General features: G+C 37.2%; 1 protein-coding gene and 1 non-coding gene across 3 annotated transcripts in view; both read right to left on the reverse strand.

Moving 5' to 3' along the window:
• Window positions 1–24,797, reverse strand: part of HDX (highly divergent homeobox) — a 288,979-nt gene that overhangs the window by 141,577 nt on the left and 122,605 nt on the right. For both annotated transcript variants that reach the window (XM_073227782.1, XM_037004817.2), the window contains one exon: window positions 8,024–8,170. In XM_073227782.1, the coding sequence (XP_073083883.1) occupies window positions 8,024–8,170 (147 nt within the window). The remainder of the gene's footprint in view (window positions 1–8,023; window positions 8,171–24,797) is intronic.
• On the reverse strand, window positions 12,361–12,467 carry LOC118969872 (U6 spliceosomal RNA). Its single transcript, XR_005057701.1, has one exon. It is a non-coding gene; the product is annotated as a U6 spliceosomal RNA (small nuclear RNA).

Raw genomic sequence — 24,797 nt, forward strand, 5'->3', positions numbered from 1 at the left:
GGTTAACTTCCTTACTATCTAATACTCTAACTTAACTCACTCAATATGCTATTACAAACACAATCTAAGTGCTATTTTCTTTTTTTCCTCCTTTTTCTTCCTGCTCCATTCTTTATAAATTAGGTATTATATTTTGTAATGTTTGTGTATCCCTTGATTGACTTTGGGGATAGTTAATTTAATTTTGCTTTTGCTTAGTAATTCACTGTTCTACTTTCTCTTCGGTGGTTTTATTACCTCTCGTGAGAGCTATTAAATCTTAGGAACACTTCCATCTATAGCAGTCCCTCCAAAATAGACTATAGAGATGGTTTGTGGGAGGTGAATTCTCTCAGCTTTTGCTTATCTGGAAATTGTTTAATCCCCCCTTCAAATTTAAATGGTAATCTTGATGGATAAAGTACTCTTGGTCCCAGGCCCTTCTGCTTCATGGCATTAAATACATCATGCCACTCCCTTCTGGCCTGTAAGATTTCTGCTGAGAAGTCTGGTGTTAGCCTGATGGGCTTTACTTTGTATGTGATCTTATTTCCCTCTCTGTCTGTTTTTAGTAGTCTGTCCTTATCCTTGATCTTTGCCATTTAAATTATGATACGTCTTGGTGTTGTCTTCCCTGGGTCCCTTGTGTTGGGAGATCTGTGGATCTCCATGGCAGGAGAGACTATCTCCTCCCCCAGATTAGGGAAGTTTTCAGCAATTACCTCCTCAAGGACACTTTCTATCCCTTTCTTTCTCTTCTTCTTCTTCTTCTTCTTCTTCTGGTACCACTGTAATGTGAATATTGTTCCATTTGGATTTGTCACACAGTTCTCTCAATATTCTTTCATTCTGGGAGATCCTTTTATCTCTCTGTGCCTCAGTTTCTTTGTATTCCTCTTCTCTAGTTTCTATTCCATTTATTGTCTCCTCCACTGTATCCAATCTGCTTTTAATACCCTCCTTTGTGCTCTTCAATGATTGGATCTGTTACTGGAATTCATTCCAGAGTTCTTGAATATCTTTCATTACCGCCATTATCATGTTAATGATTTTTATTTTGAACTCCCTTTCAGGAAGAGTCATGAGGTTCATGTCATCTTTCTCAGGGGTTATATTACTTTTACTCTGTACCAGGTTCCTTCGGAATTTCGTATTTGTGTATGGCTTCCTCTAGTGTCCAGAAGCTCTACTCTCTGGGGCTGCTCTGCCTCTAAAGCAATGTTGGGGGTCGCAGGGGAGTGGTACTGGTGCCTGGAGTGGGGAAAGAGCTGTTTCCTGCTTCCAGGCCACTGTGCCTGTCTCCACTGCCTGAACCAGTGGGCAGAGCACACAGGTATAAGCCTTTGTCCCAGAGCAGCCGGATATGGATCTCTCCTTTCCACAAGCAACTGGAATCTCAGTCTCTCCAGGAATTCTGCCTGTCTTAGCTTTCCATCCCCATAATCATGATAGTATCATGAAAACACCATGAAATGTATGTTTGTGCTCCCAGAGCAAATTTCCGGAGTTGGGTATCCAGAAGTCCCAGGCCTCCACTCCCTCCCCGCTCCATTTCTTTTCCTCCCGCCAGTGAGCTGGGGTAGGGGAAGGGCTTGGGTCCTGCTGGGACACAACTTTGTTATGTTACCGTGTTCTGTGAGGTCTGCTCTTTTCTACAGATATATGCAGGCTGGCACAGTCCTCTTTCCTGTTGCTCTCTCAGGATTAGTTGTATTAATTATATTTTCATATTATATGTGGTTTTAGGAGGAAGCCTCTGTCTCACCTCTCATGACACCATCTTTAATCCTCTCATCATTTCTTTTTATCTTAAAGAGTTCTCTCTCATATTTTATGTAATGCTGGTTTAGTAGTGTTGAACTCCTTCAGATTTTGATGTGTGAAAATCTCTTTATCTCTCCTTCAAATCTGAATGTTGACCTTAACAGGTATTGTATTCTTGGTTGAAAGTTTCATCCTTTCAGAGCTTTGAATATGTCATGCACTCTCTTCTAGCCTGCAAAGTTTCTGTTGAGAAATTTCTCATAGCCTTATGGAGCTTCCCTTCTATGTAACAATTTGTTTTTCTCTTGCTGCTTTTAAGATTCTCTCTTTATCTTTATTTTTTTATACTTTGATTATAATGTGTGTTGGTGTCAGTTTTTTGTTTCATCTTATTGGAACTCTCTGGACTTCCTGGACCTCAGTGTCTATTTCCTTAGGTTATAGAAGTTTTCAGTCATTATTTCTTGAAATAATTTTTCAGCCCTCTTTTCTATTTTTTCCCCTTCTGAGATCCTTATATTACCAATTTTGTTCTTTAAACCCTGTCTTAGAAGATCCTTAAATTATTTTCATTTAAAAAATTATTAATTTCTTTTTACTGCTCTGTCAGGTTGAGTTCCATTCCTGTATACCTTTAGCTCGCTGATTCGCTCTGCTTTATCCAGTCCGCTTTTGAATGCCTCTAGTATATTTTCCATTCAGTTCTCATATTCTTCAGCTGCATTACTTCTATTTGATACTTTATGCATTATATCCCGTTGTTGAAATTTAGTGTTCATCCATTCTTTTTCTGAGTTCAGAAAGCATCTTTATAACCATTACTTTGAATTGCCCATCTTTGCTTATCTCTATATCATTACAATCTTTCTCTGAAGTTTTGTCTCCATTTTAAATCATATTTATTTGTTTTCTCATTTTGCTTTATTCTCTGTGTTTGTTTCTATGTGTTTAGGCAAAGCAGCTAGCTCTCTGTCCTGAAGAGGTACTCTAATGTAGGTGATATCCTTTTTGTTCAACTTTGCCCTCGTTTTTGGTTGGCTCTTAAACTTTTTGGTGTCTAAACTGCCTGATTTATTCTTTATATGCACTTCTTGTTGAGTATTAAGACTTGTCAGTGATTCATCATCTAGTTTCAGGCTAGATGGTTGGAAGCCAGATCCTCAGACAACAGCTTTTAAAGGATACAACTACATACAGTTCTGTAGGTCTGCAATCATAACCTTGTTGGTCTCCAGGCCAGAAGATATAGGGGTTTCCCCCGAGCAATAGTTTCAAAAATTATAGTTCTAGATAAGTGTATAAGGTCCTTTCTTGGAAGACTCATTAAGCTTAAGTGAGGCCAATAAGGTGGACAAGGATGGTCTCTCCCTACTTATGTTCTCTGGGTGCACATCCTTAGCTTCTAGATTTGGTGGAAACTGGAAGCCAGTCCACCTGGCTGAAGATAAAGTCCTAAATAAGTAGGCCTTGAAGGAAGACTGGGCTCATGTTTCAGTCTGCTGGCTGTGTAGTGCTCTGGATGTTGTGGTCTGCCAGGAGCTCAATTTCCAATTGTTGTAGTACTGTGGAGCTCTGGAATGCCACCCCACTTTGCCATCCAGGTCAGGGGATAAAGTGTGTTGCCTGTATGGATTGCATGTGCTCAGTGGCTTTAGCAATACATCTGGAGTATATAATGGATGGGAAACACATGCTGGCTACAAGAAGGAAGTGGGAAAATATCTTGGCTGTGCACACCAATGCAGCAAGACAGAACTTTGTTCAGCATGCATGCCAGTTTCGACTTGAAATAGATGATGCCTTAATTGTTGCTGTTAGTCAGCCCCAGTCAAGTGGTGTGTGTTGAAACCACCTGTACTTGCAGACTTTAGCTTGGAGGCAAGAGAACTGCATGACCATTCATACTTGCCTGCCACAACCAAGGACAAGGGGCATGCTGTAGCCTCTTGCACTCTCTAGTCTCATTGGGTGCTGTGACTGCTCACTCTTACCTTGCTTAACAAGGTGGAAGCAGGAAACCATGTTTGAGCTCTCCTACCTATACTATCAGGCTGTGTGGAGACTGCAATGATGGCATCCATCAGCACCTTTATTTCTGGAGATTGTCTCAATTGTCCCATGCTCCTTCAGCTGATGGCCCTAGATCAGAAAATGAATCTACCTCACTTGTAATCTAGGTGATTTTCAAACTACTGTTTGTTTGATGGGTCTTGGGATGAATGAGACCTCCAAGAAGGTACTCTTAGTTTCCTAGAGCTCTTTGGAGACACTGGACATCAGCCTCATTGGTTTTTCAAACCAGATGTTCTGAGGGCTTGCCTTTCTGGTGCAAATTCAAGGGGCTAAGGTGCCTGGTGTGGGGCACCAGCTTTGTTTTGAGGAATACTCTGTCCTGTATCTTCTCTCCTGAACTCTGGGGTCTCAAGGAACCACTAAGGTAGTTCATGGAGACTGAAGACTGCTGTCATGTTGCATATTGTTTTCTGTATCAATGGCAGACTGAATTTTAAAAAAATTTAAAAATCCCTAGAAAAGTTGGAAGATAAATTTGAGGATATCTTACTGAAAGTATAGCAAAAGGACAAACAGGCTGAAAGTGGAAGTCTCAGGGTAACACTTGTGCTCCAGGAGTACAGTGAATCCAGATATAATAAGGAAATATAAATGAAAGTTTCTAAGTTATAACACAAGTAATGGTTAATGGGACATCCTGAGGTAAAGTTTAGATTGGAACAGATCAAATGATTCCAGGAAAAAAATTCCTTTAAGATTATAAAACTGTTACACTACCAAATGTGTATGAATGTATTGAGAGGAGATTTATACAACTGGGTAAGCGTTTGAGGATAAAGTCGTACAAAGAAAATTAAGCGAGCAAACATAAAAAAAAACAAAAATTAAGTAAATGAACTCTAAGGGAAAACAATGTTATGCAGAAAAGGGTAAATATATTACATAATTCAAATGCACAAAGCACTTACATAGTCATGATAATATTAATGTCGAATATGAGACTAAGCAAAATTATGAAATAACCATACTGGGAAGATAAGAAGAGAAGTATGCATGTAGGTGAAAGGGTCAATGAAGAGCTCTTGAAAGAAATTTTTTTAAATGCTTCACATTTTATAGTGGAAAATCAATCAACGATTCTTAGCACTGTAATATCAAGAAGCAGCAGCTTACACAATATGAGAGAGACTGGTAGGAGTTTTCCAGTATCTCTCTTCTTCCTCTTTCAGAATAATGGAAAATTTAACTGGGCACATAGCTGCCAACAATATAACTACATTTGCCACTATCCTTGCAGTAGGGGATGGCCACATGACTAATCTTCAGCCAATGAGATATAAGTGAATGTGTCTTGTGGGAGTTTTTGGAATCCCATTTAAAAGATAGCTGGTACACACTCTTTGCCCCTTCTGTCATCCTGCCTGAATCATAAATGCCATAATTTTAGACTTAGAGGACAAGGGCTACATCATAAAGTTGGTATGACTGAAGGTAAAAGACACTAGAGTCTTTGAGAAATTCACAGGTAAGAATGGTCATCCTGACTCTAAATTTTATAACCCTGGACTTGTACATGGAATTCAAATGTCATGTCTAAGTCGCTGTTATTTGAATCTTTCTGTTACTCAAAGCTGAACCTAATTCTAACTAATATAGCATATTTCATAGACAGAGGTAAATACCAAAGGCAGATACAAAATATCATCTAAAAGAGTGGAGAGCAGTTTACACTGGCTATGGGGAAATGATAGGAAGGGAGGAGTGAGGAATATTGGTTTTGTACCAAGTCCTATAGAACTTGCCAACTTTAGCAATATGCATATATAACTGATTTTTTAAAAATTTAAATGACAGTGACAACAAAAACAGATGCTCTGAGTTTCTCTATTCCTGGCTTTTGCTTAGGCTCCTCACACCATGATCCCACTCCCAATTCCTCATCATTTTTATTCTGTGTCATCCCTCTTGTTCGACTCTAAACTCCTTAAAAACAGCAAAAGTGTCTATGTATTCTGTTTCCTTGTTATTGTATATAACACGTAGCATACTCAGTAAATTCAGCTTTTAATTTAATTTTCCATCTAGATACTAACAAAATAAAAAGCAATGCTCTGAATGGGAAAGCATTTTGAGAAATATGTACTGTATGACATCTCCTTATATTTCTACTCTTTCTTCACTTATGTATGAAAAATAGCTTTATTTCTTCCTATAAAAGAGTTCTGTGTTTTTTCATTTGGTCTTTAATCATACTTCCTTTTTATCTTTTGGAATGAATGTCCAGTATGAGTTGAAATCTATTCATATTTGCTTACAAGAGCCAACTGCTGTTAGTGTATCTTCTGAACTCCATGTTGAATGAGTCATGAAATCAGCAATTGTGGGAATCTTTATACCATGGAAAAAAATTGCTATTAATCAGAGGGCTTTTTTCTCTTAGAGAGTTGGTTTTCCAATACACCATTGGCACTATGTAAATATTTTATGTGTCTTATAAATGGAAGATAAAGTACTGTTTCCATGACTGATTAATATAATTTTTCAATGTCATTCATTACGTTGTTTGTGAGATGCATTTCATATCACTTCATGCAATTTTTAAAGCAGTGCTACTGGGATATATTTAACATACTATAAAATTCATTGTGTTATTTAATGTATATAACTAAAAGGTTTTTAACATATTCACAGAGTTGTGCAACAATCACCAATAGCTAATTTCAGATCATTTTCATTATGCCAAAAAGAAACTCTATACCCACTAGCACTCACTCCCCATTCCTTCTTACCCCACCCCAATCCCCTGGCAGATACTAATCTGCTTTCCGTCTCTATAGATGTTCTTATTCTGGACTTTTCATAGTAATGGAATCTTTAGATATGTGGCATTTTGTGAATGGCTTCATTCACTTAGCATAACGTTTTCAAGATTCATCTATATTTTAGCATGTTTCAATATTTCATTTCTTTTTATGATTCTATAACTTTGTATTATATGCACATATAATATTTTGTTTATCCATTCACTTGATAGACATTTGTATTTTCCCCACTTTTTGGCTACTGTGAATAATAATGCTGTTATGAAGAACCATGCATTTTTTTTAAGTCATAGATTTTCTATTTTATTTTTTTACATTTTTCCGTTTAAGACATTTTTCATTTCACTTTATTTTTCTCTGAATTCATGTTTCTTTTATTAAAGTATCATTGTTATACAATCTTATATTGGTTTCAAATGTAGAACAGAGTGGTTCAACAGTTACCCATACTATTAAATACCCACCCCTTCTAGTGTGGTCCCTATCAATGTAGTAAGATGTTACAGAACGATTAACTCTATTCTCTATGTTGTACTACTCTGTGCTGTCCCTGTAAGCAATCTATATTGTGATTGAGAATTATTGTGTCCTTCGATCCTCTTCCCCTCCCCTTCCTCCATCCCCAACTCCTCCCCTTTGATAACCACTAGTCCTTCTTAGTGTCTACTGCTATTTTGTTCCTTCTATTTTGCTTTGTTTCATTACTTCACAAATAAGTGAAATCATTTGGTATTTGTCTTGCTCCACCTGGCTTATTTCACTTAGAATAATACCTTCTAGATCCATCCATGTTGTTGCAAATAGGAGAATTTCTTTTTCTTTCATCACTGAATAATATTCCATTGTGAATATGTACCACATCTTTATCCATTCATCTACTGATGGACACTTCCATGTATGTTTTTGAGTGGACATGCATTTCATTTTTTTTGGGTATATACCTAACAGTGTAACTGCTGGGTTACATGATAACTGTTAAACTGTGAGGACTGTTTTCCAAAGGGGCTAAAACATTTTACATATTCACCAGAAATATACAATGGTTCCAATTTCTCCATATCCTGGCCAACACTTGCTGTCATCTGTCTTTATTATAGCCATCATAGTGGGTATTAAGTGGCATTTCATCGTGGTTTTGATTTATATATGAAAAATGATGTTGAAAATATTTTTGTGTGTTTATTGGTCATTTGTGTATCTTTTTTGGAAAAATGTCTACTCAAGTCATTTATCCATGTTTCATTTGCATTATTTGCCTTTTTATTATGGAGATATGAGTTCATTACATACTCAATATAAGTTCCTTGAATGTGTTTCCTCCCATTCTATGGGTTATCTTTTTCACTTTATTAGTGCTTTTGTTTACAGCACCTTATATACTTTTTAAAGCTCTCATTTTTGATACTCATCAACAACAGAAAAAAAAATTATTGAAATTATCTTACCCGAACTATTTCACAGTCAACATTTAGTTCAGTTGCAACTGCTTCAATTTTCTCTCTACAGACCGAGCCAAGGCTGGTCATGCCATTGTCCCAGTACTTCTTAAGGGTAGCCAAGTCTCGGTCACTGAACTGAGTGCGGTCTTGTAGCTGTAAAACACATTTAAAAGAATTAGAATAACCAAAGGGAAGAATATTATAGAGAAGATAATTAAGGTGAGATGTGCTGGATAATTTTTAACACATAACAGTAGATAAATTAATTTCACAATTTTATGTTGATCCACTCTGAAATGGGCATTTTCATGGTATTTATTTCTATAACATTAAAGTGTGCTAGAGAAATAAGTAAATATTTTAATTGATAGCAAGTAATATTTATTGTAAATGGTTTTAGTCACACAAAACATAATTGTACAAAATACTAATAAATTTTATTTTCATTATTTTTCTCATTTAATCATTGAATTTAATGAGTTGTTTATGCATTTTGGATATTACACCCTTACTGTATATATAATTTGCAAATATATTATTCTATATGGTAAAGTGCTATTTTGCTTGTTGAGATTTTCCTATGTGGTACATAAGCTTTTTAGCTTGGTGTAGTCCCATTTATTTATTTTTGCTTTTGTTTTCCTTTCTTGGGGAGATGTATCCAGAAATTTCTCATTCTGATGTTCATGAAATTCTTGCTAATGTTCTCTTCTAAGAATTTATGGTTTCATGTCTTACATTTAGGCCTTTAATCCATTTAGTTTACTTTTGTCTATGGTGTAATAGAGTGATCTATTTACAGTTTTCACATGTCCCTGTTCAGTTTCCCCAACACCATTTGTTGAAGATACTGTCTTATCTCGATTGTATATTCATGGCTCCTTTGTCATATATTAATTGACTGTATCTGTATGGATTTATTTCTGGGATTTCTATTCTGTTCCATTGATCTATGGGTCTGTTCTTGTGCCAGGACCTACTGTTTTGATTACTGTATCTTTGTAGCACAGCTTGAAATCAGGGATCATCATACCCCAAGCTTTGTTCTTCTCTGTCAAAATTACTTTGGCCACTGGGGTATTTTGTGGTTCCATATAAATTTTAGGATTTTTTGATCCAGTTCATTGAAAAATGCCATTGGTATTTTGATAGGGACTGCATTGAATCTGTAAATTGCTTTGGGCAGGCTGGGCATTATGACAATATTAATTTTTCCTATTCATGAGCACAGGATAGACTTCCACTTACTGGGTTTTTGTTAATTTCTCTCATGAGTATCTCATGATTTTCAGAATAAAGTTCATTCACTTACTTGGTTAGGTCTATTTCTAGGTATTTTATTCTTTTTGAGGCAACTGTAAATGGAATCATTTCCCTTATTTCTCTTTCTGCTAGTTTGTTGTTAGTATATAGGAACACAACATGTTTATGTGTATTAATTTTGTATCTCGAAACTTTGCTCAATTCAGTTAATTCTAATAGTTTTTGGGTGGAGTCTTTAGGGTTTTTGCATAATATCATGTCATCTGCAAATAGTGACAGTTTAACTTCTTTGTAACCAATTTGCATGCCTTTATTTCTTTGTGTTGTCTGATTGCCATGGCAAGGACTTCCTGTACAATGTTGAATAAAAGTGGTGAGAGTGAACAACCCTGTCTTGTTCCTGATCTTAGAGGAAAAGCTTTCAGCTTTTCACCATTGAGTATTATTTAAGCTGTGGGCTTGTGTATATGATATTTAAATTATGTTGTTTTCCCTCAACACCCATTTTGTTGAGAGATTTTATCATGAATGGATGTTGAATTTGACTAAATGCTTTTCAGCATCTGTTGTGATGATCATATGGTTTTTATCCTTCATTTTGTTAATGTGGTCTATCACCTTGATTGGTTTATGAATATTGTACCATCCTTGCATCCCTGGAATAAATCCCACTTGGTCATGATGGGTAATCCTTCTGATGTATTTTTGAATTCAGCTTGCTTACATTTTGTTAAGGTTTTCTACATTTATGTTCACCATGGTTCTGTATTTTTTTTGGTAGTGTTTTTGGTTTTGGTATTAGAGTGATTCTCACCTCATGGAATGAATTTGGAGGTATTTTCTTTTCTTCTACTTTTTGCAATACTCTAAGAACAGGTAATAGCTCTTATTAAATGTTTGGCAGAATTCAGCTTTGAATCCATCTAATACTGGACTTTTGTTTGTTGGGAGTTTCTTGATAACCAATTCAGTTTCATTGCTGGTAATGGTTTTATTTAGATTATCTGTCTCTTCCTCAGTCAGTCTTGGAAGGTTGTAGTTTTCTAGGAATGTGTCCATTTCTTCTAGGTTGTCCAATTTGTTGGCATACAATTTTTAATTGATTTATAATTCTTTTTATTTTTGTGTCAATGATTATTTCTTCATTTCTGATTTTGTGTATCTGTGTCCTCTCTGATTTTTTGTTGATAAGCCTGACTAACAGTTTACCTATTTTCATTATCTTCTCAAAGAGCCAGCTCCTGATTTCATTCATTTTTTTCTATTGTTTTCTTAGTCTCTGTTTTTCTGCTCTGATCTTTATTATATCCATCTGCCTACTAAATTTGGGCTTTCTTTGCACTTTCTCTATTATTTTAGTTGTAGTGCTAGATTGTTTATTTGAGACTGTTCTTTCTTGAGGTAGGCCTATATTACTGAAATATTCCATCTCAAAATTGCTTTTGCTGCATTCTGCATATTTTAAGCAGTTTGTTTGTTTTGTCTCTGTGTATTGTTTGATTTCCTCTTTGATCTGTTTCTTGATCCATTGATTATTTAGAATCATGCTGTTTAGCCTCCATGTGTTATTTTTTTCAGTTTTCCTTGTAATTTTTTTCTAGTTTCACATCATTGTATGAAAAGATGCTTGATTAAATTTCAATTCTCTTAAATTTGTTGAGACTTATTTTGTTTCCTAATACATAACCAATTTTGGAGAATGTTCCATGTGCACTTGAGGAAAATGTGTATTCACCTGCTTTTGAGTAGAATGTTATGCATGTATCTGTTAAGTCCATTTCACCTAATGTGTCATTCAATACCTATTGCCTTTTATTTTCTGTCTGGATGATTTATCTATTTATAAGTGGGATATTACTGTCCCCTATTTTTGTGTTGTTATTTATCCCTTTCAGTCTGTTAGTATTTGGTTTATATATTTAGGTGCTCCTATGTTGGATGCATAGATGGTTGTGATTTTTACTTTCTCTTGTTGGACTGATGCTTTTATCACTATGTAATGTTCTTCATTGTCACCTGTTACTTTTTTTGTTTTGATGTATGTTTTTTTTTTTGAGAAGGCATCTCTCATATTTATTGATCAAATGGCTGTTAACAACAATAAAATTCTGTATAGGGGACTCAATGCACAATCATTAATCAACCCCAAGCCCAATTCTCAACAGTCTCCAATCTTCTGAGGCATAATGAACAAGTTCTTACATAGTGAATAAGTTCTTACATGGTGAACAGTGCAAGGGCAGTCATGTATGTTTTGTTTAAGTATTGCAACTCCATATTTTTTCATCACTCTTTGCATGGTGTATTTTTTTTTCATCCCTTGGTTTCATTCTGCATGTGTCTTCAGGTCTTAAGTAAATATAGGCAGCAAAAAAGATGAGTTTTTAAAAATTATATCCATTAAGTCACCCTATGTTTTTTGATTGGAGCATTAGGCCATTTGCATTTAAAGTAATTATTATTTGGTATGTACCTCCTGTACTTCTGTTAAACATTTCCTGGTTGTTTTTGTCCTTCTGTTATGATCCTTTCTTCCTCTTTTGGTAACTTCTCTTGTTTTATGGTTGGGTTCCCTTCTTGTTTATTGTGTGGATATCCATTTGATGTTTCTGGTTTGTCATTACCATGCAGTTTTATATGACATCTTGTGACTATAACAATTTATAAGAAGCTGACAAATATAACAATCTGTAATAAATGATAATAGCTGATTCTAGAAAGACTACATTTCTTACTCCCATCCTCCATGTTTTATGTATATAATATCTTTCTTTACACCTTTTCCTTAAGTGATTCCTTTAACTAATTTTAGATGTAATTTCTTTTGGTGCTTTTGCCTTTTTGACCTTCATGCTAGCTTTAAAGTAAGTGATCTACTACCTCTTCACCTGGTTTGTTTTAACAATGGACATTGTTCCTTTTCTTAGATTTCTTGATTCTATTTATGGTATTTTCTTTTTCTCTTCAAGAAATATGTTTAATGTTTCTTGTAAGGCTGGTTAAGTTGTGATGAATACTTAAGATATTTTTCTGTGAACCTCTTTATCTTTCCTTCAATTCTGAATGATAAATTTGGTGGGAAAAACATGGAACATTTCCTGGATTTGGGGGCCGTCCTTGTGCAAGAGCTATGCTATTATTCTCAGTATCATTCCCATTTTAGTATTTGTGCTGGCAAATTGGGCACCCAATACATTTTAAAAAGAGGAATATTTAAATCACCCACAATCTTGGAAATGATGCTTGGTAACATTCTAATGAATACTCTTTCAAACTTATTTCTCTGACATACATATTCACATTCACACTACATACCTTTAAAAAATAAGAATCAGAAATGTATCATCTGCTGCCTTTTGATAAATTAATATAGATTTATTATACATAGGTCTCCTACTAGTATGATAATTAAAAGGGTAAATATGAGAAATATGAGATAACAGAGCCCTAAAAGAACAATCTTATTTATAGCTTCAGAAAGGTTCCTAATAAGCCTGTCCTTTTTGTTTTTAATTTTTAATTTAATCCAACAAACTATGGACTTTACATGTTTTAATTCAATGAATTCTGGGGCATCACTAGAAAATAAATTAGAAGCATAATACAATTATGACTTCCATTTTGCTGATAAGGAATCAGGAAGAGTGAAAAGTCTCATTCAACATGACACAGAAAGACCATGGCAGAGCCAGAAATAGAAATATATCTGATTTTTTTCTAGTAGTTCTATCCCTATGATGTCTCCAGTTATCTCAAGGAGTGGTGAAAAAAATCTAAAAATGAACTTTCATTAAAAGTATATATCTTGCAGGCCAAGAATTCAAGATGGCAGCTTGACAGGTAAAACAGAGAATCCTCCCAGAACCAGATACAATGTGAAAATATAGTTAATACAGAAGGAGCCAAGATGGCGGCATGAGTAGGGCAGCAGAAATCTCCTCTCAAAAAGATATATATTTTTGAAAATACAACAAATATAATTACACTTAAAATAGAGACCAGAAGATACAGTACAAGAGCCAGGCTACATCTACATCTGCAAGAACTCAGCATCTCACAAAGGGGGTAAGGTACAAAGCCACGACCCAGTGGGACCCAAGCACTCCCCCCACCCCAGCTCACCAGTGAGAGGAAAGGAGTCAGAGTGCATAGGGAGTGGAAACATAGGACTGCTAAATAACCAGCCCTAGTAACCTGCACTGGGAGCACAGACACACATTACATGGTGCTCTGGATATTAAGAGGAATGGAAAAGTAAAATCTGCTAGTGGGTTTCCACAGCCAGCTCCCCTGGGAAAAAGGAAAAGCCAGTCTTTCTGAAAGTCTTAAAGGGACAAGGGCTTAACAGCTGGAGGAAATTGTCCTGGCACACTCAGTCCAGCAGGCTGGGAATCCTGAGGAACTACATGCACCCCAACACCCTGGGTGGCAATGCAGCTCTGAAGACCCTCACAGTGATAAGCAGCCTGTCAGTCATTCCTCACAGCTGTGCTGCCCCACCACAGTGGCTGAGCAGCAGGAGACCAGCCCCACCACAGCAACTGCCCAGAGTCTCCACCCATGGTACAACTGCCTGGTACAGACAGAGGAAGCCAGGGCAAGGTGAGAAGGGGTGCCATTCTTGCAGGAGAGCACACCAGCCTACCTACCACTCCCTGCAGGGCTCTGAGATACTCCAAGGGCAGCGCTGCCCAAGGCAGCTCAGGGGATTAATCTGGAGGCTACTCCCAGTGTGCTGGTAACCAACTCAGGCAGCAGAGAAGGGCAAGGTGACTAGCAAGCAGGAAGAGACTTTCTTCTCCCAGCTGACTCATGTGCCACCTGCCTATGACTACCTCTATCATCATGAAAAGGCAGAAGAATTTGGTCCAGTCGAGAATCACCCAGACAAGCCTGAGAGAGGACTTGGGGAGACAGATATAACCAATGCTCCTGAAATAGAATTCAAAATAAAGATCATAACCATGCTGATGGACCTTCAGAGAAATATGCAAGAGGTAAGGGATGAAGTCAGGAGGGAGATTACAGAAATGAAACAATTTCTGGAAGGACTTAAGAGCAGACTGGATGAGGTGGAAGAGACCATTAATGGAATAGAAATCAGAGAATAGGAATACAGAGAAACTGAGGCACGCAGAGGTAAAAGGATCTACAGGAATGAAAGAATATTAAGAGAACTGTGTGACCAAGCCAAATGGAACAATATTCACATTATAGGGGTAACAGTAGAAGAAGAGGCAGACAAAAGGATAGAAAGTATCTTTGAACAAATAATTGCTGAAAACTTTCCCAAACTGGGGGAGGAAATAGTCTCTCAGACCATGGAATCCCATAGATTTCCCAACACAAGGGTCCCAAGGACAACACCAAGACATATAAAAATTAAAATGGAAAATATCAAAGAAAAAGACAGAGTATTAAATGTAGCTAGAGAGAGAAAAAAGATCACCTACAAAGGAAAACCCCTCAGGCTATCATCAGACTTCTCAACAGAAATCTTACAGGCCAGAAGAGAATGGCATGATATATTTAATGTAATGAAAGAGAAGGGCCTTCAAACAAGAATACTGTATCCAGCATGATTATCATTTAAATATGAAGGGGGAATTAAACCATTCCCAGACAAGCAAAAGTTGAGGGAATTTGCCTCCCACAAACCACTTCTATAGTATATTATGAAGGAACTGCTCTACATGGAAGCACTCCTAAGGCTAAATACATGCCACCAGAGAAAATAAAATCACAGCAAAGAAAGCAGACAAACCAAATACTAACTAAAGGCAAAAAATAAAATCAACTATTCAGAACAGCAGTCAAAGGAACCACAAAAGAGTACAGAATAAAACACCTAACATATAAAGAATGTAGGAAGAGGAATAAGAAGGGAGAACTAAAGAAACATCATGGTGTGTGTACAATAGTTTAAAAAGCAAGTTAAGTTAGACGGTTAGATAGTATAGAAGCTACCCGTGAACCTTTGGTAACCATGAATCTAAAGCCTGCAATGGCAATAAGTACATATCTTTCAATAATCACCCGAAATGTAAATGGACTGAATACACCAATCAGAAGACACAGAATAATAGAATGGATAAAAAGCAAGACCCATCTATATGACATCCAAATTGTATAAAGAGCTCATGCACCTCAACAAACAAAAAGCAAATAAGCCTGTTAAAAAAATGGGCTGAGGAGCTGAGCAGACACTTCTCCAAAGAAGAAATTCAGATGGCCAATAGGCACATGAAAAGATGCTCCACATCCCTAATCATCAGAGAAATGTAAATTAAAACCACAATGAGATATCACCTCACACCAGTAAGCATGGCCAACTTCTGAACAGCAAACAACAAATGTAGGTGAAGATGTCGAGAAAGGGGAACCCTCTTATAGTTCGGTGGGAATGTAAAATAGCTTAACCATTGTGGAAAGCAGTATGGAGGTTCCCCAAAATACTAAAAATAGAAATACCATCTGACTCAGGAATTCCACTCCTAGGAATTTACCCTAAGAATGCAGGAGCCCAGTTTGAAAAAGACATATGCACCCCTATGTTTATCACAGCACTATTTATAATAGCCAAGAAATGGAAGCAACCTAAGCGTCCATCAGTAAATGAATGGATAAAGAAGTGGTACATATACACAATGGAATATTATTCAGCCATAAGAAAGAAACAACTCCTACTATTTGCAACAACATGGATGGAGCTAGAGGGTATTATGCTCAGTGAAATAAGCCAGGCAGAGAAAGACAAGTATCAAATGATTTCACTTATCTGGGGAGCATAAGAACAAAGCAAATACTGAAGGAACTAAGCAGCACGAGACTCAAGGAATCCAAGAATGGACTAACAATTACCAAAGGGAAAGGCATTGGGGAGGATGGGTGGGAAAGGAAGAATAAGGGGAATAAGGAACATTATGATTAGCACACATAATGTAGTGTGGGGGGGCACAGAGAAGGCTGTATAGCATTGAGAAGACAAGTAGTGATTCTATATCATCTTACTACCCTGACGGACAGTGACTGTAAGGGGGTATGTGGTGGGGATTTGATAATGGGGGTAATCTAGTAATCACAATGTTTCTCATGTAATTGTATATTAATGATAACAAAATAAAAATAATAAAAATTTAAAAATGCACTTAGAACTTCAAAATATATGTATATATATCTTGCAAAGCCTTATGTGTATGTATGTGTTTGCGATGAGAAAGAGTGATAGAGTGAGAGAATGAGACATAGACAAAATCTCTGACAGTGAATGGAGAACAAATGCTGCAAATCATGGCATGAGGTATGAAGTTCTATTGCTGCCTTCCACCTGATAAGACATAATCTTGTCCCACACAGAGACTAGACTTCAAATCCTTCCTGGACATACACTGCTTTCAACATTTCCTTCCTAATTGAAATATAAAATGGAACCCTCTACTAAATAGGATTGTATAAGAGTTAAAAATAATGTATACAACATATAAAACATGACAAATAAAAGATTCATCATTGCCAAAACTGATAAAATCCTAAACAACAGGTATAAATTTGTTTTAAAACTACAACCTTTAGAAAAGGAATTTTAGCTATCAGGAAGAAAAGCAACATATGAATTGTCAATTTACTATCAAAATAATGAAATTAAATTGTATAATTAACATGTATCTCTTCATAAAAATATATGTGCTTTTGTGTGTGCATGTGTCTCAATTTCCTTATCAGCCAAATCTGTTCTTCCCCTGATTAAAAATCTGATTATTAACATTTATTATAAGTACTAGTACCGAATTACATGCTCCCAATAAATGAATCTAAACACGCCATCCACAGATTTTTTTCAATCAAGTCGGAAAACCCTCAAATTATTTATAATGTAAAAATCTCATTAGGTACCCATCCCATCCTGTATGGGTTATGCAATAGTTGTGGAGATAAAATTCCCAAAATAATCTAGAGAAAAATAAATGGTAGTAAGAGTCAAGGTATATTCAAATAATCCATCATAACAACCAGCATAAATATTCCCATATTTTTCTATTGTACCAAATTCTCTAGTGCAAGGTTGCTTACATTACTGTTAGAATGGAAGGGATAATGAACAGAACACTGAATACATTCGGCCAATTAATTTGTAATAAATTTAGAGGACATACAAAACTGATTTATCCCTTAAATTGAACTAAACAAAACCTGATTTGATTTGTTGGAAATGTGCTGGGCTCTCAACATTAACAATGCTGAGGGTGACCTATTATGACTACTCCTATTAAGTACAAACTTATGGGGAAAGAGCAGTTGTTTTTAAAGCTCCTAAAAGCATATTTTAACTAAGTAATAAAATAAAATAAATTAGCATTAAAACTGAATAGTCATTTAGAGAAGAAAAAAATGGTGGGCACTTAAAGGAGAACATTAATTCTTCCCTGAGGAATCTTGAAGGTGGAATCAGTTTTGTCTTCTTTCGAACCCTAAAGCCACCTTCACTTTACAAAGCCTAAATCCCTAGGTCAAGTGAGGGAGATGTATTAAGCAATCATCTTGGTGATTCTGTGAAAAGCATAACATTTCAGTAACTCTAGCAATATAGGTGAAAGCAGAGGCTTGGCCCAAGTGACCAGAAAATTGTATTGATTTCACATGGCTTATACTACACAGCAGACAGAAACCTTCTGGCCCATTGACCAACCAGCCTTAAGGACATTTCTAGGAATTTGGTAGGAACTAGTAGGCCAAAGTTCCATTTAATTTTTTAAATAAATATAGCCAAATTTCTCTTGGACAAGGGCTGAAATACACATTTTTCTATATTCCTATATACCAATGCTAGCAATTACCCAACTTTGTAATCTTTGCTAATTTGGTGAAAAATGGTATCTTATTGTTTGGATTTGTATTTCTTTAAGACTAAGTATTTTTATATGCTTAATGGCCTTATGTATTTATTTTTCTGTGAAATGCTTATTTAAATGACAATGCTTTATTCTTTTTCATTATTTTTTAAATTTGTATACCCCTAGTGACCAGAACTATGCCAAATTTTAGATCTGTACATGATATTTTAATCACATTGAATACATTTTGTAGTCAGCGATGCATCACCCTTTTAAATTATGTATACAACTTTTAGAAAAATCTTATGATTTACAGATTCCATTCAATTTATTTACTTATTTATTTCATTTTTCATATTTCATTTTCCATTTTTTATTTTTTATTTTGGTGTCATTAATCTACAATTACATGAAGAACATTATGTTTATTAGGCTCCACCCTTCACCAAGTCCCACCCACATACCCCTTCACAGTCACTATACATGCTAATCGTAGTGCCCTCTTTCTTTTTCCCTGCCCTTATCCCTCCCCACCCATCCTCCCCAGTCCTTTGCCTTAGGTAAATGTTAGTCCATTCTTGGATTCTGTGATTCTGCTTCTATTTTGTTCCTTCAGTTTTCCTTTGTTCTTATACTCCATATATGAGTGAAATCATTTGATACTTGTCATTCTCCACCTGGCTTATTTCACTGAGCATATGTTGCAAATGGTAGGATCTGATTTTTTCTTATGGCTCAGTAATATTCAATTGTGTATACATACCACATCTTCTTTATCCATTCATGTACTGATGGACATTTAGGTTGCTTCCATATCTTGGCTATTGTAAACAGTGCAGTGATAAACATAGGGGTGCATCTGCCTTTTTCAAACTGGAGTGCTGCATTCTTAGGGTAAATTCCTAGAAGTGGAATTCCTGGGTCAAATGGTATTTCTATTTTGAGCATTCTGAGGAACCTCCATACTGCTTTCCATAATGGTTGAACTAGTTTACACTCCCACCAGCAGTGTAGGAGGGTCCCCTTTCTCCACAACCTCGCCAACATTTGCTGTTGTTTATATTTTCAATGATGGCGAACCTTACAGGTGTGAGGTGATATCTCACTGTGGTTTTAATTTGCATTTCTCTGATGATTAGCAATGTGGAGCACCTTTTCATGTGCCTGTTGGCCATCTGGATTTCTTCTTTAGAGAACTGTCTATTCAGCTCCTCTGCCCAGTTTTTAATTGGATTATTTGCTTTTGGTTTGTTGAGGTGTGTGAGCTCTTTGTATATTTTGGATGTCAACCCTTTACCGGATCTGTCATTTATGAATATATTCTCCCATACGTAGGATACCTTTTTGTTCTATTGATGGTGTTCTTTGCTGTATAGAAGGTTTTTAGCTTGATTAAGTCCCACTTGTTCATTTTTGCTTTTGTTTCCCTTGCCTGGGGAGATATATTCATGAAGAAGTCACTTATGTTTATGTCCAGGAGATTTTTGCCTATGTTTTTTATTAAAAGTTTTATGGTTACATGACTTACATTCAGGTCTTTGATCCATTTGGTGTTTACTCATGAGTATGGGGTTAGACAGTGATCCAGTTTCATTCTCTTACATGTAGCTGTCCAGTTTTACCAGCACCGTCTGTTGAAGAGACTGTCATTTCCCCATTATATGTCCATGGCTCCTTTATCATATATTAATTGGCCATATATGTTTGGGTTAATGTCTGGAGTCTCTATTCTATTCCACTGGTCTGTGGCTCTGTTCTTGTGCCAGTACCAAATTGTCTTGATTACTGTGGATTTGTAGTAGAGCTTGAAGTTGGGGAGCAAGATCCCCCCACTTTATTCTTCCTTCTCAGGATTACTTTAGCTATTCGGGGTCTTTGGTGTTTCTGTATGAATTTTTGAACTATTTGTTCCAGTTCATTGAAGAATGCTGTTGGTAGTTTGATAGAGATTGCATCAAGTCTGTATATTGCTTTGGGCAGGATGGCCATTTTGACGATATTAATTCTTCCTAGTCAGGAGCATGGGATGAGTTTCCATTTGTTAGTGACCTCTTTAATTTCTCTTTCTGTTAGTTCATTGTTAGTGTATAGGAAAGCTACAGATTCCTGTGTGTTAATTTGTATCCTGAAACTTTGCTGAATTCCGATATTAGTTCTAGTAGTTTTGCAGTGGAGTCTTTAGGGTCTTTTATGTACAATATCATGTCATCTGCAAATAGTGACAGTTTGACTTCTTTACCAATCTGGATTCCTTGTATTTCTTTGTTTTGTCTGATTGCTGTGGCTAGGTCCTCCAGTACCACGTTGAATAACAGTGGGGAGAGTGGGCATCCCTGTCTTGTTCCCGATCGCAGAGGAAAAGTTTCAGCCTCTCGCTGTTCAGTATGATGTTGGCTGAGGGTTTATCATATATGGCCTTTATTAGGTTGAGGTACTTGCCCTCTATACCCATTTTGTTGAGAGTTTTTATCATGAATGGATGTTGAATTTTGTCGAATGCTTCTTCAGCATCTATGGAGATGATCATGTGGTTTTTGTCCTTCTTTTTGTTGATGTGGTGGATGATGTTGATGGATTTTCAAAGGTTGTACCATCCTTGCATCCCTGGGATGAATCCCACTTGGTCATGGTGTATGATCCTCTTGATCTATTTTTTAATTCCGTTTGCTAATATTTTGTTGAGTATTTTTGCATCTATGTTCATCAGGGATATTGGTCTGTAGTTTTCTTTTTTGGTGGAGTCTTTGCCTGGTTTTGGTATTTGGGTGATGTTGGCTTCATACAATTAGTTTGAGAGTGTTCCCTCCTCTTCTATTATTTGGAAAACTTTAAGGAGAATGGGTATTGTCTTCTCTGTATGTCTGATAAAATTTCAAAGTAAATCCTTCTGGCCTGGGGGTTTTGATCTTGGGTAGTTTTTTGATTATTGATTCAATTTTGTTGCTGGTAATTGGTCTGTTTAGATTTTCTGTTTCCTTCTGGGTCAGTCTTGGAAGGCTGTATATTTCCAGGAGGTTGTCCATTTTTCCTAGGTATTCCAGCTTGTTAGCATATAGGTTTTCATAGTATTCTCTAATAATTCTTTGTATTTCTGTGGGGTCCGTCATGATTTTTCCTTTCTCGTTTCTGATTCTGTTGATGTGTGTTGACTCTCTTTTCTCTTAATAAGTCTGGCTAGAGGCTTATCTATTTTGTTTATTTTCTCGAAGAACCAGCTCTTGGTTTCACTGATTTTTTCTATTGTTTTATTCTTCTCAATTTTATTTATTTCTTCTCTAATCTTTATTATGTCCCTTCGTCTGCTGACCGAAGGCCTCATTTTTCTTCATTTTCCATTTTCCATAATTGTGACATTAGACTATTCATTTGGGATTGTTCTTCCTTCTTTAAATATGCCTGGCTTCCTATATACAATCCTTTTAAGATTGCTTCTGCTGCATCCCACAGAAGTGGGGGCTTTTTGTTGTTGTTGTCATTTGTTTCCATATATTGCTGGATCTCCATTTTAATTTGGTCATTGATCCATTGATTATGTAGGAGTATGTAGTTAAGCCTCCATGTGTTTGTGAACCTTTTTGCTTTTTTTGTACAATTTATTTCTAGTTTTATACCTTTGTGGTCTGAAAAGTTGGTTGGTAGGATTTCAATCTTTTATAATTTACTGAGTCTCTTTTTGTGGCCTAGTATGTGGTCTATTCTGGAGAATGTTCCATGTGCACTTGAGAAAATGTGTGTACTGTTGCTTTTGGGTGTAGAGTTCTATAGATGTCTATTAGGTCCATCTGTTCTAGTGTGTTGTTCAGTGCCTCTGTGTACTTACTTATTTTCTGTCTGGTAGATCTGTCCTTTGGTGTGAGTGGTGTGTTAAAGTCTCCCAAAATGAATGCATTGCATTCTATTTTCTCCTTTAATTCTGTTAGTATTTGTTTCACATATATTGGTGCTCCTGTATTGGATCCATATGTTTATAATGGTTATACCCTCTTGTTGGACTGAGCCCTTTATCATTAGGAAATGTCCTTCTTTATCTCTTGTTACTTTCTTTATTTTGAAGTCTATTTTGTCTGATACTAGTGTTGCAGCACCTGCTTTTTTCTCTGTTTTTTGCATGAAATATCTTTTTCCATCCCTTGACTTTAATCTGTGCATGTCTGTGGGTTTGAGGTGAGTCTCTTGTAAGCAGCATATAGATGGGTCTTGCTTTTTTATCCATTGTATTACTCTGTGTTTTTTTATTGGTGCATTCAGTCCATTTACATTTAGGGTGTTTATTGAAAGATATGTACTGATTGCCATTGCAGGCTTTAGATTCATGGTTACCAATTATTCAAGGATAGCTTGTTTATTACCTTACTGTCTAACTTATTTCACTTATTGAGCTATTATAAGCACAGTCTGATGATTATTTCTCTCCCTTCTTATTCCTTCTCCTCCGTTCTTCATATGTTGGGTGTTTTTTTCTGTGCTCTTTTTAGGAGTGCTCCCATTTAGAGCAATCCCTCTAAAATACCATGTAGAGGTATTCTGTGGCAGGCAAATTCCCTCAATTTTTGCTTATCTGGGAATTGTTTAATCCATCCTTCTTATTTTAATAATAATCGTGCTGGATACAGTATCCTTGGTTCAAGGCCCTTCTGTTTCTTTGCATTAAATATATCATGCCGTTCTCTTCTGGCCTGTAAGGTTTCTGTTGAGAAGTCTGATGATAGCCTGATAGGTTTCCCTTTGTAGGTGACCTTTTTTCTCTCTCTGGCTGCCTTTAATACTCTGTCCTTGTCCTTGATCTTTGCCACTTTACTTATTATGTGTCTTTGTGTTTTCCTCTTTGGATCCCATCTCACAGAATTCTGTGTGCCTCTGTAGTCTGAGCCACTATTCCCTCCCCCAGTTTGGGGAAGTTCTCAGGAATTATTTCTTCAAAGATACTTTCTCTTTTTCTCTCTCTTCTTCTCATACCCCTATAATGTGGATATTGTTCCTTTTGGATTGGTCACACAGTTCTCTTAATATTGTTTCATTCTTGTAGATCCTTTTATCTCTCTGCGTCAGCTTCTATGCGTTCCTTTTCTCTGCTTTCTATTCCATCAATGGCCTCTTGCATCTTATCCATTCTGCTTATAAATCCTTCCAGAGTTTGTTTCACTTCTGTAATCTCCCTCCTGACATCTGTAATCTCCCTCTGGACTTCAGCCCTTAGCTGTTGCATATTTCTCTGCAGCTCTGTCAGCATGTTTATGATTTTTATTTTGAGTTCTTTTTCAGGGAGACTGGTTAGGTCTGTCTCTGCAGCTCCTCTCTCATGTGTGGTCTGAACTATCTTGGACTGGACTAAATTTTTTGCCTTTTCATGGTGATAACAGTGGCTGTAGGCAGGTTGCGGGTGCATCAGCTGGGAGAAGAAAGTCCTTTCTTGCTTGCTGCATGCCTTGCCCTTCTCTGCTGCCTGTGTCAGTTACCCGCACTCCTGGAGCAGCCACCGGGTTAGTTCCCTAAACTGCTGTGTGTGGGGTCTCCATCAGAGCAGCACGGAGCCCTGCAGAGAGTAGCAAGCACTCCAGGTGTGCTCCTCCATGATAGCAGTGCCCCTGCTGGGCAGCTGTGTGCCAGCAGTGGCCTTTGGGTCTGGCCTGTGTGGCTGTGCATTGGGCTTGGATTATGGTCAGCTGCTAGAAGCATGCCTGCTCCCTCTGGCTCCGCTGCAGTTGTGCATGGGGCTCTCCCACATGGGCCTCTACCGGGCTCCTCTAACCCCACTGCCTCCAGTGCATGTGAGTCATACCTGGGCTGTTTGGTTGCACCCACTGCGGGCTCACAGATGCCTCTCCTGGTCTCCTCTGGCGCCACTGGCACAATCGATCTGCTCCTGATGCCTTCCGGTACAGCCACCCCAGGCATGCACTACCACTCTCCTGCTACTGGGCCGGTGTGTTGGGGTCTGCGCCAGTTGGAGGAACATCTGTCAGTCTGCTTAGTGCCATGAGGGGCTTCAGAGTTGTGCTGTCTCCCTGGGGTTTAGGGTGGCTAAGGTTCCCCAGAATTCCCAGCTGCTGGCTAAGTGTGCTGGGACAACTTCATCCAGCTATGGGGTCCATGTCTCTTTAAGATTTGCAGAAAGCACTCACTTTTCATTTGTCTCAGGGGCATCTCTTGCGGGGACCTGCCCACAGGTTTTGCTTTTCCGTTTCTCTAATATCCAGCACCCCATGCACCTTGTATCTGTGCTCTGGGTGGGATTTCTAGAGCTGGTTGTTTAGCAGTCCTGGGTTTTCACTCCCTCCCCATTCCGAATCCTTTCTTCCCACCAGTTCTGTGGTGGGGGAGCATTCGGGTTCCACCTGGCCGCGGCTTGTACCTTACCCCCTTCATGTGATGTTGAGTTCTCACAGATGTAGATGTATCCTGGCTGTTGTACTGCATCCACTGGTGTCTTTTTTAAGAATAGTTGTATTCATTGTATTTTCATAAATATATATGTTTTGGGGAGGAGATTTCCTCTGAACTGCTCATGCCACCATCTTCCTGTGAACTTCTCAATTTATTTATTGACACAATCTCTACCCTCAGTCAAAGTGTCTCATCTACAAGAAGTTGAATATGAAGTCCTCAAAAATTGTTGTTTGTGGCTTCTGGAAAAATTTAAACTAATTTTTTTAAAAATTGTGGTAAGATACACATAATATAAACTG

The sequence above is a fragment of the Manis javanica genome, chromosome X (genome assembly GCF_040802235.1).
Source record: "Manis javanica isolate MJ-LG chromosome X, MJ_LKY, whole genome shotgun sequence".
In the NCBI taxonomy this organism is placed as follows: Eukaryota; Metazoa; Chordata; class Mammalia; order Pholidota; family Manidae; genus Manis; species Manis javanica.